General features: G+C 37.8%; 1 protein-coding gene across 3 annotated transcripts; it reads right to left on the reverse strand.

The window, feature by feature from the left end:
* Nucleotides 1-10,688: 10,688 nt before the first annotated feature.
* On the reverse strand, nucleotides 10,689-16,655 carry LOC109214188 (aspartate aminotransferase, chloroplastic). 3 transcript variants are annotated; one of them, XM_019378087.1, is made up of 12 exons: nucleotides 16,556-16,655; nucleotides 15,616-15,687; nucleotides 15,456-15,521; nucleotides 14,144-14,338; nucleotides 13,848-13,886; nucleotides 13,670-13,759; nucleotides 13,454-13,562; nucleotides 13,272-13,381; nucleotides 12,418-12,561; nucleotides 11,844-12,010; nucleotides 11,331-11,595; nucleotides 10,689-11,043 (listed from the first exon to the last, which is right to left on the reverse strand). In XM_019378087.1, exons 2-12 carry the CDS (start codon nucleotides 15,685-15,687, stop codon nucleotides 10,912-10,914), a joined length of 1,389 nt encoding a protein of 462 aa, XP_019233632.1. In that variant the 5' UTR covers nucleotides 16,556-16,655; the 3' UTR covers nucleotides 10,689-10,911. The 3 variants fall into 3 exon arrangements, with proteins under 3 accessions (XP_019233632.1, XP_019233633.1, XP_019233631.1); XM_019378088.1 differs by having other exon boundaries at nucleotides 16,404-16,559; XM_019378086.1 differs by lacking the exon at nucleotides 16,556-16,655 and adding an exon at nucleotides 16,461-16,549.
* Between the last annotated feature and the right edge of the window lie 420 nt (nucleotides 16,656-17,075).

Consider the following 17,075-nt stretch of genomic DNA (forward strand, 5'->3'; position numbering starts at 1 on the left):
GGCTTAGATATAAATCTTATTCTAAGCAAATTAACTCCCTATGGATTCGATCCCAACCTAGTTGGGTAAAACTGCATCGACCACCCTCGCTACTCAATAGTAGTGTAGGCTTGGACCCGATCAGACCCCTACAAAGCATCCCTGGAAAATATCATTCCCTTCGTGGGTCGTCCCCACGTCGGGAGTCTTCATAGCCCAAGAATCTCGGAACTACCCTTCGGAGAATATAGGTCCAAGCGGCGATTCATCTATATTAATTATCCCGAGTGGGTCACTTGGGATATTCTCTTCTCTTTGAGGAGCCTCAGAATTGGACCCTTCGGGCATACCCGCTAGACGCTCTTCACGGCGAGGTGCGCTTTTATCACCCGATGGCTCGAGGACTCTGATTTAACTTCCCTCCGAGATCTCTTCGGTTCGAGATTGAACCGCATCAACCGCCACCAATTCAGCAGCCTTTGAAGCTTCAGTACTTCCCTTCTTCCGAACTACCAGCAAGCAGTCGGCGTCCTCTCCCTCTTTCTCCTCCTCCCGAAGTTGTTGAACCGTGTCAGCAGACAGGGTCGTAGGGTCGGCCCTCGGTTTTCGAGCCCTACATTTCCTGAGCTTTGGGGTACTTGGAGGCGAGGCCCTTTTCCTCTTCTTCTCTTTGGTACCTCGGGATCTCCTCTTTACCAGGCGCAGGCGGCCTCATAACAACATTGTCTCTGAGGCCTGCACGAGGAGAAACTAAGTATTTCACAGAGAAGCATCAACATGTGAACAAAGGAACTCACCGTGGTTTTTCACCCTGGCCAAACCGCGCCAACAACGCTCAGCATGTGAAGAAGTAGAGGCCAATTGTCGAACCCAACCTTCAAGGTCCGAAATCGCACCAGGAAACCAAGGGGAAGCTACACCATGAAAAAGAAATTAGATCAAAGAAGAATAAAGAAAATAAAATAATGAGCATCATCGATGGAGTTGTACATACGTTTCATGTTCCATTCCTCGAGGAACGGCATTCTTTCGGCGGGGATTAGGTCAGATGTATTGATTCGGACGAACCGGCCCATCCATCCTTGGTCCTTTTCCTCATCAATGCTCGAGAAAAGCGCCTTCGTGGAAAGACGCTGGAGCTTTATCAACCCACCTCGATAAAGGGTGGGGCTGTATAACCTGATCAGATGGTCGAGGGTAAAAGACATCCCCTTGACCTTGCTCGAAAAATATCTGAGCAAAATGACAATGCGCCAGAAAGAGGGGTAGATCTGACCAAGGATCACCCGATATTGGCAACAGAAATTGAGTATGATCGGATCTACGGGACTTAGTGTGAAAGGATAAGTATACACACTTAAGTACCCTTTAACATAGGTAGTGATGTCCTCCTCAGGGGAAGGAATCACCACTTCCTTGTTTACCCAATTGCAGTCCTCTTTTACCCGCTCGATATCGTCTTCAGGTATCGAACAGATGTATCGGGACATGGGCTCACATCGGCCTGGAACTGATGAAGTTTTTTGTTAGTTTGAGATCAGAAGACAGCTCGCATGCCCCAGGAACGCACTCCTCGATGCGAGGCTCTACCGGTATTTTGTCACCGGCCGGCCGCGATGAGGAGGCTTTTTCGTTCCGAGGGACAGTTTTAGATGTCTTAGCCATCACTGTTGTGGAATTCAAGAAAGGAGAAGAAGTTGATGTTATGACAAACACAAATTGAAGATGAGGATGAACTTAAAGAAAATTCAGAAGCCTATAAAGATTTGGGAAAGGATTTTGGGAGTAAAGATTGTAAAGAATGAGAAATTGATCTATTTATAATGGCCATTTCAACGGTTTGAGGAAACTAGTGGCCAACCGTCAGCCACCGCTAATTAATGGCCTTGGGAACCATGCGGGCGCGACCCTTCAGTCATTTCTGTCGCCGACATCATGGAATTGACATCATAATCGAGGTATCAGGGGATCGAGGATCAAATCATTTCTTATCATTTAATTCTAAGAAACTCGGAGACTATCTATATATAGTCGAAATCAGGTATGCCCGATTTCGTAGGCTCGAGGAGTCACTTCAAGAATAAGTTCAAAACGGACCCAGCTCGAGCCCGATGACGGAGTACAAGACTTGAAGATCGAAGTGCTCGATAAACACCGAGGCCGAGTATGACCAACCTCGAGATAATACCGTTATGGTTTAATAATAGAAAGAGCGAGATTCCCGCAACGGCCCTAAGATCACGGCGTAAATTCCGGAACGGATTTGTCCTTGGCGGTTAGACAGCTGTCCAATAAGATTCCATACTATAATTAGAAGTGTACCTTATTTAGGATTCCCCTATTATATAAAGAGGAGTCCATGCATTTGTAACAAAGGATTCATTAACAAGAGAATATACACTCATCACTTTCTTGCTTACTGTTCACAAGAGTTACCTTATAATTTACTGTTCTTACTAGCCCACCTCGAGGTTGTCGTAGCTCGAGGTTGAGACTTGTCTTGCATACTGGTTTGACTTGCTTTATTTTTTCAATTTATATATTTAACTCCTTGTGTATCAATTGGTATTAGATTAAATCACATATCTTTAAAACCACAATATAAATTTAATTGTTACTCGGATTTTAGGGTAAACACAACTATTTGTCTAATTCTTTTCTTACGTAACTACTACATATTTCATAAGTTGACATCTTAAATTTTGCGTCAAATCAAATGATAGTCATATAAAATGGAAGATAAAGTATTTTTTGTGTCAAGTAAGATGATGTCATATAAAATGAAAGATGTAACTTACTATATTTTGGTCGACGGAAAAGAAAAAAAAAAATAGTATAGCAAGTGTATACAAGAAAGTCTAAATTATCATTAACTGGGTCGTTCCATCTATGTTAGCCAAACATATTTTTAATCGGTTTGAGTAAATTTATATAGATTAGAAATGATCTCATCCAATAATATGTACAAGTAGCACACCTATAGGATAAAGTAACAGAAGATTGCTTAAAATAAATTACGCATGTTATATGTGGAGCTCTAAATGCATCACTGAGTAAGTGCGAAGCCATAATCATTTAATATATTAAAAAGGAAACAACGTAAATTGAAAATCATACTAAAAGTCATTATCTCAAAAAACCTCAAATATCCCAAATCCATGTAAATTTGGCGAAAAATATAAAAGCAAGAAAACAAAAGATCCATGTAAGCAATACCGGTAAGTAGGATAAAGCTTAGTCATGATGTTATGTTTGTTAAGAATCCTATAGTCTGCTTGTCAAATTGTCTACTGCAATTAGGGATTGGAATCAATTTAAGGAGAGAACAGAGAGACGAGACGAAAGAAACTATATTAGCTCACGTGGAATGAATACATGTACAAGCTTATATAGCAAATAGCCTCCTCTCTCTCCCGTGTTTTTCACGTGATTTTTAACTAATTTCATCAACTAATTATTAACAGCTAATTGATAACTCATTAACACTAACTACTTCTAATCACCAGCTAACAGTTATGCGACTACTCTAGCTACTTCCATATTCCAATGCTCCCCCCTCAAACTGGAGGGTGGAAGACATCGAGCACACCCAGCTTGGAAAGAAAAAGATGATGTTGGCTTACACCTAAGCCTTTGGTTAACAGGTCTACAATTTGAGACTGAGTAGCTCGATAAGTGGTCTAAATCATCCCCTCTTTCACTTTCTCACGAACAAAGTGACAGTTGATTTCAATCAGTGGCAGACTCAGACTTTTATGTAAGCGGGTTCAGACATATATACTGAAGTCCTCATAAATAATCGACCGCAAAAGTGAGATTGAGTTAACAAATAAACATATTTACCTAATGCTTTTTATTGTTGTTCGTAACAAAACCCTAAAAGAAAATTTGCCCACAACTCTTTATTTTGTTTTCAAGCCACACTATTTTTAAAAAAAAAATACTATATATATAAATAGAACCGTTTATCTTTACAATTTAACATTTTATTGAACTTTAGAAAATTTACTGTTACAAACATTTGCTTGATCATATTAAAAATACTAAAGTATATATATTTATTAATTTTAATTTAATTTGCCCTAACACTTAACAAAAAATAATAGAGGAGCTAAGCAAAATTAATAAATTCATATAGAAATTCCAAGACAATCGAAAGAGGCTGAGTAAATAATAAAAGATAGAGAAGAAGTGCACGGACAAAAATTGCCAAATAAGCTGTCAGCATTTTGAGAAAGAGAGAAAGAAACAAAAACTACTGAAGGTGAGATTTGAACACACGACCATCTGCAGAGGTTGAACCCGCTTGGACCATCCGACCAAAACATAACTTTGTTTAAGGGGGTTCATCCACGTTAATTTTATACGAATCTTTTTTCTTTGAAAAATAATTTTCACACAAAATAATAAAATATTTTACGATGCGGGTTCAACTAAACCTCCTTGAACCAATGTGGATTCGCTCCTGATGTCACTATGCTTTGTCCTCTCATGAAATATGGGATTTACAGCAATTTGGATAGCTGCTTTACTATCACAATAAAGTAGAACTGGTCTAGAAATATATACTCCCAGGTCCTGTAACAAACCAAGCAGCCATACAATTTCTACTACACATGCTGCCATGCTTCGATATTCAACTTCTGTTGAGCTTCTATTGAAGTGTGCTGTTTCTTCGACTTCTAGGAGATTAAAAAGTCACCCAATTTGATGGCATAAATTGTCACTGAGCGCCTAGTGTTGGGGCATGCAGCCCAGTCTGCATCACAGAATGTAGTCAACTGAATTGTGGAGTTCTTAGACATGAATATCCTAAGCCTGGACATCCTTTAATGTATTTAATCACTCTTAATGATGCATCCCAATGTGATCTCTTTGGTTGTTGCATGAATTGGATAAGAACTTGAACTGTGAAGCAAATATCTGGCCTTGTGATTGTTAGATAAATCAAATTTTCCACTAATTTTTGATTGCTGCTTATGTCCTCCAGTAGAGGATCATCTATGTATCCTGTCAGCTTCTCATATTCTGCAGTAGTCAATTTTATGTTGGCTTCAAGTGGTGTGGATACAGGCTTTGTACCACTTAGTCCCACATCTGACACTAATACTAAGGCATACTTCCTTTGATTAAGAAGTATCCCTTTCTGTGATCTGAGCACTTCAATTCCCAGGAAATATTTGAGCTCACCTAAATTCTTTACCTTGAAGTTATTATGCAGAGTTTGTTTTGCCTCATCAATTAGATCCTTGCTACTACCAGTGATAAATATATCATCCACATAGATTAGGATGATCACAATACCGTCTTTTTTATACTTAGTGAATAGTGAATGGTCATGTGGGCTTTGACAGTATTCAGCTTCCAATAGAACAGTAAGTTTAATGTTCCATTTTCGTGATGCTTGCTTGAGCCCATATAGGGATTTCAGCATTTTACAACCCTATACTCCCCATGTCTATGGAATCCCTTTGGTAAGTCCATATAAACTTCTTCATATAAGTCTCATTGAAGGAAAGTATTATTGACATCCCATTTGATACAAGAACCGGTTCTTTGAAGCTGCTATACTGATTACTGTCCTGACAATAATCATTTTTTCCACAAGAAAAAAAGTCTCATGGTAGTCTAATCCTTCGAACTGTGTGTATCCTTTGTCCACTAATCTAGCTTTATACTTGTCTATCTTTCCATTGGCCTTATGTTTTATTTTTTACACCCATTTGGAGCCTATGGATTTCTTCCCAACAGGCAGTGACACTAGCTCCCAAATCTTGTTACCTTCCAATGCACCCATCTCTTGTTGCATTGCTTGGATCCAATTAGGACCTGTGGAAGCCTCCTTAAAAGATTTAGGCTCAGTTGGTACAGAGAAAGAACCCAAGTAAGCCTAATAGCTGGAACTGAGGTGAGAATATGTAACATACTATGAGATAGGATAGGTGCAATGTACTTTTGGCTTTACAGTAATAACATAGTCACTGAACTATATTGGTGGTCTGGCCATTCTACTTGGTCTAGTATTTGTGGCCTCCTGTACATGAATGTCTTGATTTGCTTCTACTTTTTGTTCATGTTGTTGTATGGTAGTGTGATCAGGTTGTGAGGGTGCATTCTGATTAGATGAAGCTTCTAGAAGATCCTCATCTGACCGCACTTGCTTTGCCTGGTCTCCCGTGACTAGTGTTGCATCATAAGGCTCATATGAATCAACAACCGAGTCATTTGTGTCCAGTATTGTGGTTGGAGGTGCAGCAAGTGTGACTTATATATGTGTTAATTCTTGTGCAACATGTTTCTTTGCAGGAGGATTTTCTGCATATGTTGAGTCTGTCCCTCCATTTACTAGTTCTCTGAATAGAAAAGTATCTGGTGCTTCCTCCTGTACTGCAGTTCTGAAAGGAAATATGGACTCCCTGAACTGTACATCCCTGCTAACAGAAAATTGGTGATCGTCAAGGTCTTAAAGTTTGTATCCTTTTTGTGTTTCAGAATATCCCACAAACATTGTCTTCCTTGCTCTAGCTGCAGATTTGTCACCTTTAGGCAGCCTACTTGCATAGTAGAGATAGCCAAATACTCTAAGGTGGTCCAATTTTGGTGGTCTCTCATAAACAACTCAAATGGTGTTCTGCCATGAAACACAGTAGATGGTAATTTGTTGATCAAATAGATAGCAGCTCTGACACAGTCTCCCCAAAATCTGGCTGGCATTGAACTTTGAAAACTTAATGCTCTATCCACCTCTAATATATGTCTGTGCTTTATCTCCACGATTCCATTTTGTTGTAGAGTGTATGAGCAGCTACTTTGATATATAATACCATTACAAACTAATAATTCATTGCATTTGGCATTAAAAAAATTATGTGTCACTGTCAGATCTCAGGATCTTAATATTCTTGTCAAACTAATTTTTTGTTAAGGCAAGAAAGTTTTTCAACACCACAAACACTTCACATTTAGATAGAATCAAACATATCCATTTAAATCTACTATGATCATCTACTATGGTAACAAAGTAGTATTTCTTATCATATGTAGCTTTCCTATATGGTCCCCAGACATCAAGATGTATCAATTGAAAAGGACTGTCAGTCCTACTGCTACTACTAGGAAACTTCAGTATGCTTTGTTTTGCCAGAGAGCATATCTCACAACATTCTTGAATACTGATATCAACATTATTCTTAAGGCTTGCAACATGTTGCATAGCTCCAATAGAAGGGTGTCCTAGTCTTAGGTGCCATAACTTTCCACTGTTATCCTCCTTATGAACTCCTGCTCCTACTGCATGTTTCATTACTTCCTGTAGTATGTACAAGCTTTCCCTCTCCTTACCAATCCCCAGAACCTTCCCATTGAAGAGTCCCTGAAACATACAGAAATCAGGGAAAAACAAAGCTACACAGGAAAGTTGCTTGGTTATTTTTGATACTAAGAGAAGGTTGAACTTGAAATCAGGAACATGTAAAACATTTTCAAATTCATATTTTCTAGGATCACTGCATTCCCTACACTTGTAATTTCTGCTCTAACACTGGTTGGAATCTTGATCATGCCCAACTATGCCTTATAAAAAGGACTAAGCGGTCGCTGCAAATATAATCCGGTTTACAAGTCCGGAGTCGAATCCCACAGAGAACTAAGGTTTAGCTACAGCTGTTCACTGTCACCAAGAAGACAAGCTTGAACAATTCCTGACTTATAGATATTAAGATTCTTGTGTTTAACTAATTAACTAACAAATTAAAATAGTAAATTAACAACTAACGATACTGAGGGTTAGAGAAAAGATTAAGGAGGTCTAGAGTTATGATTTCCCCTATTGTCGGAATCCTTCCCGCTATGTCTTCTATAATTTTGCCTAAGTATTCTCTACAGATCATGAGCATTCTTATTACCGTAAATCTCTCCCGAGTAATTACGACAATTTACTAGACGCACTCTCCCGAGCTACGCTAGCTGGCTTTTAATACAGCTCACTTCAGATCGCACCCAAGGTTTCGTTATCCCTAATCCCGCCTTTAAACCCTCGGTTGTTGATCCCTCATATACTTTGGGAGTGGTGTTGTTTAACAATTACCTAAATATGCACTCTCTCCCGAGTTATGCATACTAAATAGGCACAGCCAATTGAGAGCTCTTCAACCAACCAAAATATAAACGTAGTTGAACAAATAGAGAAAAGCTATGGCTCAATTATATGAAAACATAACAAGAATTTATCCTACAAAAGGTTCTATCAAAACTCTAGATAACAAATTAGCTATTCATAATAGTATGTAAAACTACAATACTACAAGTCATAACCAACAATGAAAAATAGGAAGAGGAAGGAAAAAACTCGTAGAAGAATTCTCCGCCTTGCTCCCAATGTGTTCTTGCCTCCAAGGGTGTTGTCTAACCCTAAAGTAGTGTCTCTGCCTCCTTAGGTCTAATTTATGTCCAAAATATGTCCCCCTCCCCCCCCCCCCCTCTTCAAAATAGGTTTAGGACCCCTTTTATACAAGTTGGAATAATGTAGGGCCGAAATAACCTTGTTCCGGACGAAATAGGACTTCTTTTTGACGCCTGGAGCGGCGCGGCCGCGGGCAAAACGCGGTAGGACTGCAGCCAGACAAGCTCTCTGATTTTCTGCCGCGGTCAGTTCCGCGGTCGCGGTTTCGACCGCGTTTTTCACCCTATTCTGTTCAGAATTTGGAAAAATGTAAAACATGAAAGTTGTAGCCCTTTGAATTAGCTTTCCAACCATATATTATATAGCCCAAATGGAGTTCGGATCAGAAAGTTATGTCCAGTTTACTAGACAGTGCGTAATATGCCTCATCGAGTCTTCGTTTGTTCTCAACTATCAAATTTGACCCCCGAACACGATCCCGGCTTAATTCCTTGAGCTTTTACTCAGACTTCAAAGCTTCAAATCACTTAAATTCATTCCATAACATCTATATAGCTCGAAATCACTCCTACAAGGCATAAAACACACCGTTAGTATAAAACACTAGTGATTAAAGCGCAAACTCAACTAAAGTGCAGTAAATTAGAGTGTAATAAGCGACTAAAATATGCAATTATAGCCTATCATCAAATCTGCACCTTGTTGTTGTTTTGGTCTTGTAATGATCTAAAAGCAGTCATTAATTCTCTACATGATATAATATGGTGTGATGCCCCCGAGTCAATTTTTCATTCAGAAGTAAAGGTGTTGGATAACTGTGAGATCATACCTGCCATATTACATGTTATGTTGCCTACACATTCACTTGATGCAAGCTTGTCTAGCATGCTCAAAATCTGTTTGTACTGTTGCTCTGTAAAGAAATGACCATGTCCCTGCTCCTCAGACATATTCCCTCCATCTCCTGTCATTGTAGAGTTAGCAAAGGTCCTGAATCCACCAGTTTGTGGACTCTTCTTCTTACTTTTGAAATCTTGTGGGTATCCAACTATCTTGTAGCAATTTTCTTTCAAATGTCCGTTGTATCCACAATGCTCATGGATTATTCTAGGTTTCTTAGGCTTAAAACCTTGGTATGTCTTTCTTGCTAGCATTATCAAAGGATCTCTATTCACATCAACTACACCCAGGCATCTCTGACTTTCCTCTTGAGTCACAGTAACATAGGCTTCATTAACGGACACCACATGCCTCCTTGCCAGCAAATTGCTTCTTATGTTACTATAAGTTTCATTAAGTCCCATAATAAATTACAGTAAACACTGTGATCTTAAGTCCACAACATAGGGAAGAGACTCTTCTCAGTCATATGAGGGCAAAGGAGCCAAAACATCTAATTCATCCCAAAACACTTTCATCTTAGAATAATAAGCAGTAACTGAATTAGTACCTTGTCTCAAAGTAGCAATCTTGGTCCAGAGATGCTAAATTCTCGTCAGATTCGATCTATCAAACCTCTCTTGGAAATCACTCCATACTTTCGTAGCGTTAGATGCATAGACGATGCTTGGCATCAATTCACTCGAAACTGTGCTGCGTATCCACGATAGAACAATCGCGTTGCATTTCTCCCACTGCTCAACTAATTCTCCCTTGTACATGCTTTTGATGCATGTTCCTCCCACAAATCCAAGCTTGCTTTTGCCTCAGAGTGCCTGTGAGTTTTAGAGGAATTAAAACCAGTCCAGGTGCATCTCCAACTTGAAGATAATGGATGATTGTGATCCAACAATGTGACTTCATTTCCTGCCATGACTGTGAGAAATTGAGCAAACTTTACGTTCTTTTTCCTGCCATGACTGTGAGAAATTGAGCAAACTTTACGTTCTTCAGTAGCTGCCAGAATCTCGCCGAAAAATCAATCGCCCTTAGAAACCCGCTCTGATACCATGTCAAATTGTCTACTAAAATTAGGGATTGGGATCAATTTGAGGAGAGAACAGAGAGATGGGATGGAAGAAACTATGTTAGCTCACTTGGAATGAATACATGTACAAGCTTATATAGAAGATAGCCTCTTCTCTCTCATGTGCTTTTCACGTGGCTTTTAACTAACTTCATCAACTAACTATTAACAGCTAATTGACAGCTCATTAACACTAACTACTTCTAATTAACCACCAGCTAACAGTTATGCGACTACTCTAGCTGCTTCCATATTCCAATACTGCTTAGAGATTTTGTATGTCAACAAAAATTATAATTGAAGTGATAATTAGGTAGCTAGACTAAGATGTCTACTCGAGTATTTCGCTCTGGAAAACTTTCTTATATAATAACCTCAGAATCTGGCTGTTTAGAAGTTGTCCCAAAATTTGCTCCATACAGATAAATCTGTGAACCGCAGCAGACAAATCAAAAACTATTATTATTACAATATTTGAGGATAACTTGCTCAAAATAAGGAATAAACTACGCTGAATTTCCTCCGGATGTTACTATGAACTACTATTTCTCATAATCCAAGATCTTTAGCTGACATTGTAGTATGAGTCAATTATGGCATCTGCAAGATATTCGCATTTAGCAGCCGATAATCCAGCCAACGATATCCTCCCGTCTTTTGTCATGTACACATGCCACTTGTTGGTCATGTTCTCGCTCTGCGTGGCCAAGAAGAGAGATCAAATATGAGCACCAGAAGTGCAAGTACAGGGAAAGAAATGTATGCATTGTCGATAATCTAGTCCATAGATATAGTCCAGTAAGAGACTCTCACTGCACTATCTTTTGCATATCGGACTTATGGAATTGATCAGAAAGGACGGAAAGAATGTGCTTTGCGATGAATGAAAATACGTGGTGAGTGAAGAATGTGCTTTGCGATGAATGATCAAAATGAATTTAAGCATATTGTGATGAAGCAATAGCTTAAATCACGGGGTTTTACCTGAGCTTTGTTGAGGCCTGTGAAGGAGAACATTCCAATCTGCTTCAAAATGTATGACCAGTCCTTTCCACTCTTATCCTTGGTGGAGAGGCTATCGTATAGCTTCTGTCTCACACTCTTTATCCTTCCTGCCATCATTTCCATCTCTTGTTTCCATTCGTCAAAGAACTCAGGAATTCCAACAACATTGGCAACAATTCTAGCACCGTGAATTGGAGGATTTGAGTACATTGGTCGAGCAAGCCTTTTTAGCTGGCTTTTCACCCTGTGAGTTAGCAGAGATGCATCCATTAGTAGAGAAAATTAAGCAAATAATTCAATTGGTTCACCGACATAAAATCCGATCAACCCATAGGCTCAGGTGATAGGAGATACCAATTGTAGTAAACAATATCAAAGCAAAGGGACAACAGCTCGTAATTGGCATTTCATATGGAACCATTGTTTACCAGTGCAACATCATTTTTCCTATACAGAGGACAATTATGTAGTTGTTAGTGCGGGTGACTGTACCTTGTCGCTGCATCAGCGGATGAGCATAGAACATTAATAGCTCCAATCCTTTCTCCATACAGACCCAGATTTTTACTATATGATTGAGCAACCAAAAGCTCCATGCCACGTGCAGCAAACAATCTCACAGATGAGGCATCTTCGTCAAGGCTGCCGCTTGCAAATCCCTGTAGGGCAGCGTGTAGACAGATGAGGCGTCTCAATTATTCTAGTATACAGCTATTCAATGCAATTCTCTGAATAGAAATGACTTCAGATGATCTTGTTCTAATAACTTTACTGAAAAATCAGTAAATTTATTGATAAACACCATGACGGTGTCAAAAAATATGTACAAAGTAACACGTGGCTTAACCACCTTCATCTATCAAATTTTCCCATCTATCAAAACAACAATGTATACTCTCCTCACACCAAAAGAACAAATGAAATACGAGAGATCTTTCACTATTTTGAAACCAACTCCTACATCATTCATTCTCTTCACACACGCACACACAACCATCAAAACTTCTAAGAAACTTGAAATTTTACTGCTTCACCAAATGAAATAATTGGGTTTAGCACAGATTACCTGGTAGGCGACATCAAAAAATGGAATGTGATTCTTCTCCTGAATTACATCAGCAATCTTTTCCCATTGTTCAATTGTGGGATCAATACCAGTTGGGTTGTGCGCACAGCCATGGAGCAAGATAAATGATCCTTCAGGAGCAGCCTATAAACAAGTAATGCCATTAAACTATGCCAATGACTTACACAAGAACTGGAAGGAAAAAAACTTTCCCATCAGACTCTCTTTTTAGACGTGGGAAGAGAGCAAGACGGTCAAACAAGACTGCACATACACATATATCAAACATAGGAAAGACATCCAATACTGGATAATCCTATTTTCCTCACGAGACAATGTTGAAAAATAGAAATCTACATTCACAACCGACATAGGAACCAAAGATCTAAAAGGAAAGCGTGCAGCCTATTTTTGCATATTCCATCCTCACAAGAAAAATTACATTATCAAACTTGTTCCGTAAATCCCTTCCACATCCCAAGTTCCTCTGATTTTCATTTTCAGAAATATGACTGCTCACATTGAAAGAACCAAGTCACTCCTACCAAGAAATAGAAAGAGAAGAAAAGCAAGCAACACACATGTCATTGCCAAGGGCGCAAATTGTCCATGTTTAGCAGAGACATGGATCAATGCAAACATAGGAAGGAAGAACAGGAAACAGAAAAAGCAATTGGGAGATACAATGCTATTCTAGAATGAACAACGCATCTCTCCTTCAACTACTGAAAGTCAAAGCATGTGCCACAAACAAAGGCACCATCAATTGACTTGTGGAGAAAGGAAAAAGACAGTGCTCACTGCTGCTTTACAATTTCAACCACAAAAATTACAAATCTGAGGACGATAATAACCTTTATATCTTCTATCATCCCAGCAAAATCCAGGCCAACTGTTTTGGGATCATAATATCGATATTCAGACCAAGGCACCCTGGCATCATTGAAAATGTTCTTATGATTTCCTGCAAAACATAACTGTAAAAATCAGTATCATGAGATTCAACCAAATTAATCCAAAAGCACTATCTACGTACCCCAGGTTGGAGATGATATCAAAACCTTAGAGCCAGGGAAGTAACGCTCTATCAGTGCTGCAGCAATACGCAATGACCCAGTTCCTGACAGACCTTGAATAGTAGCCACCTGATCACGAAACGTACAACGTCGTTCACAACAAAATCCATAGAAACCGAATTTACATGTTTATTCCAGGATATATTTTCCTAAGAGTAAAAAACAAAAATACTTACCCTTTGTTGCTGAATCACTGGATTATCTGCTCCAAACAATAACTCTGCTGTGACTTTGTTGAATGCAGCCAAACCTTCTATTGGAAGATACTATATATCCATAGATTAAAAAATAAGTAAGCATTGGCACCAAGTAACCCTAGTCAAGGCCAAAAGATGAATTTAGTAAATCAAGTACCTCTTTGTTATCTCCTCTTTCTAGCATAAGGTTTTCTGCCTACAGAAAAGCAATTTCCTCATCATTCGGATGCAAAATTATAGAGGGTTACTAAAACAGTTAATGAATGATGAACACACACACACACACACACACATACATTTTAAAAAAGAATTAACCTATTTACAGAGTGTAATAATTTGACGAAGGGGTGTCACTTGACTCCCCTTGGACAAGGGTATCCACCCATGGGAACAAGGTCAAGTGACTAAAAGTTTACAAACTACTTGAGCATAAACAAGAGACCAAGAACTTACTTTCTTAACAACATTGAGGACATATGGTTGAAGCTCCTCCGTGCGGTAAGCTCCAACACCAAGGTTAAGCTTTAGTTCATTTGTATCAGCCTTGAATGCTTCAGAAACTCCAAGAATGGGGTCAGGAGGAGCCATAGTTATTCCCTCAAACCGAGAGACGTTCACAGCAACAGCCATAGTAGTACGACCATTTGACTGGAAAAAAAGAAAGAGAAAAAAGTAAGAATATGAGAAAAGAGATCCCAATTCCCAAATTTATAAAACGAGCAATCTGTCCGGGCTTGTTTTCTTTGCCTTTCTCTTCTGGGCTTTTTTCTAAGGATCTGGTGAGTGGGAGGACTAATAATAGCCTTTGAGCACACTAAACAGCTCAATGTTGCAATATTACAAAAAATAGAAAAATAGATATTAAAGAACCCTGTTGAATTGAATGTCATATAACCCAAAATGCTGTACAAACTGAGGCATAATTTTTACTTTATAAAGTGATCTGAATCACAATTTTTTATAAACCAATACCATAAGTGAAGATGAGAATGTTAGCACTGAAGGGGTACAAGAAAGAATTATCTTTACTACTAACAATTTCGACTCAAAAGGTAGAATTAGACCCCTATAACTCTGATATTACAAATAGAAGTACCAAGAAGATCTTGAGCCACATTTTAGCAATGGCAAAGTTCATACAAATTATTTACTAGTAAAATTTTATTGTAAGATAAATGTCATATTTTTTTTCGTTCTAAAATGTTCCAATTGATGTGTAAATTCCTAAACGTCATAAAACCCCAATCATTGATACTAGCAAAAGGTTAACAGGCCTCACTGTTATACTTCTTAGCATCTAATAAACTAAATGTAATCATCTATCACTTTCCAGTTAGTAAAATACCCTACGTTAAACTGCGACTTTATAAAATAATTCTATATTAATATCATCCCTCTCAAGAAACCAGTACTGGCATAACGCCGTTTTGAATTTCAGTATATGGATAATAAAATTAATTCTGTAAGTTGGTTAGGTAATCACTTTTATTCACTACTCCAACCAGATTTTTTTAATTAGAAGTGCGGAAAGAAAAATAAGTTCTGGAGTTGATTTACGGAGCATTGTTGGATCATCCTATATCATACACCAAAGCAAGAAACGCATGTTCATTTGTATGCAAATCATCCCATCCCCACCATTATTCCCAATTAAACTCTTCTCTTCTCTTCTATACTCTAAAGGACAGAACCTACAGGGAGTTGCTCTATATCAGTAGAGCTTTTACCTCTCACCAAATGTACACAAACAACACAAAAATCCTACCTTTGCCTTCGCGAAGTCTTTCCCGAAAAAGGCACTTTGGCTAGTAGTCCCCAGCTTTAGCTTTGACTGTTCAAACACAAACATCAGCATGAATCCACCTCATTAGGAATAGTCTAAGATAGGGCAAATTTCCAAATAATGTAATTGATGATGAAATTACCTTGAGATTATCTTGCAAGGAAAATGAAGCTGATGGAGCGGCAGAAGCTAGAGAGAACATTGTGGAAGCCATCTGGAATTTAACGGAACAAAATGCTAATCATTAACCTATAAAATATGCTAATCATTAATCAGCTTAATTCTGAGCCAATTCAGTTGAGATTTAACACTAAGATGACTAAAGAACTACGTTTGCCTAAGGATCTAAACAGATTCAAACTTGAATGAAGGAAATAAGAAGAACCTTGCCCTTATTAGCTGGAATACTTGTGCACTCTTTTTTTAATGGTAAAAGGCGGATTAAGCCAAAAAAATAAAATAAAAAAAATTCTTCCTTTTACACTAAATGCCTGGTAGGGTCTGACTTTATCTTTGGATCATACACAAATTAACAGAGTAAAGTGAATCCAACTTTAAAATTTCAACTAGATAATCACTAGAAGTGCTCAAACTTATCCATATAACAGCTGTGTTCAATAACAAAGAAAAAAAAAGCGTAATTCAGGAATTAAACATCGAATGAAGCTACCATGATACGAAAGGTAATTAAAAATTTCATTTAAGATCAAAACCAGAAAGTACAAAAAAAAAAAAGGGAAGAAGACACAAGCAGGTAGAAATAGATAGAGAATTGCTCAAACTTATGTATGTGGGAGACTGAGTGTCAGTGGACAGTAAAAGTGAAATCAAAATGAAAATTCAACGGGAAAATGTGAAATCAAGCTAATATAATAACAAGATTCAAGGATTCATATAAGATCAAATCAGAAAGCACAAAAAAATACAAACCAAATTAATCAGCCACTTAAAGATTGGGAACACAGAAAGAAACAATAGTTGCCTTACACAGATCAGGAAGCAGAGAAAATGGAGAGAACTTTGGTTTTTACAGGAAAACGAAGAGAAAGGGAAGGACTGATCGATGAAAACGAGGATCTAACCTTCAGCTGTTCTTCCTTCTTCTATCTTGCTATAGTAAAATGTAATATTTTATTACTTCTTTTATTCAATAAATAATGGAGTATTGGCGATTCCTTTTTTTTTTTTGGTTGAGAAATGATATTTTATTGTTGAGAAAGGTTTATTAGTTTTATGAATAAATAATTCGATTTTTTTTACTGTGACAAACAAGCACAAATTTTGAATATGGAGTATGAAATACCAATTTAACTAAAAAATGATTAAATAGGATTTTGTGATTGCTTAATCAACCATTTTTATTGACAATTACTTACTCAATATTAAAATATATTATAAAAATAAATCACTTTTCAAGAGAAAATTTTCAGCATAGTTTGTAAATGATTTCCAAATTTTACAAGCTATTTTTCTTTTTCTTAATTTTTATATATGAGAAGGATAATAAGAGTGGATGAAGAAATTAAGTTAGTGTTCTACTTTGTTCAACGTAGAGAAATAAATCAATTTTTTTTTTCTACTTGTATCATTGATCTTACTCGT

This window comes from Nicotiana attenuata, unplaced genomic scaffold (genome assembly GCF_001879085.1).
Source record: "Nicotiana attenuata strain UT unplaced genomic scaffold, NIATTr2, whole genome shotgun sequence".
Taxonomy (NCBI): domain Eukaryota; kingdom Viridiplantae; phylum Streptophyta; class Magnoliopsida; order Solanales; family Solanaceae; genus Nicotiana; species Nicotiana attenuata.

Excerpts from the sequence above, each read along its gene's own strand:
- LOC109214188 (XM_019378087.1), bottom strand. The coding sequence starts at position 15,687 with ATGGCTTCCACAATGTTCTCTCTAGCTTCTGCCGCTCCATCAGCTTCA. Across the intron at positions 13,760-13,847 it reads AAAGAGGAGATAACAAAGAG|TATCTTCCAATAGAAGGTTT; the intron begins GTACTTGATTTA and ends ATGGATATATAG. Across the intron at positions 12,562-13,271 it reads GGATGATAGAAGATATAAAG|GCTGCTCCTGAAGGATCATT; the intron begins GTTATTATCGTC and ends ACTTGTTTATAG.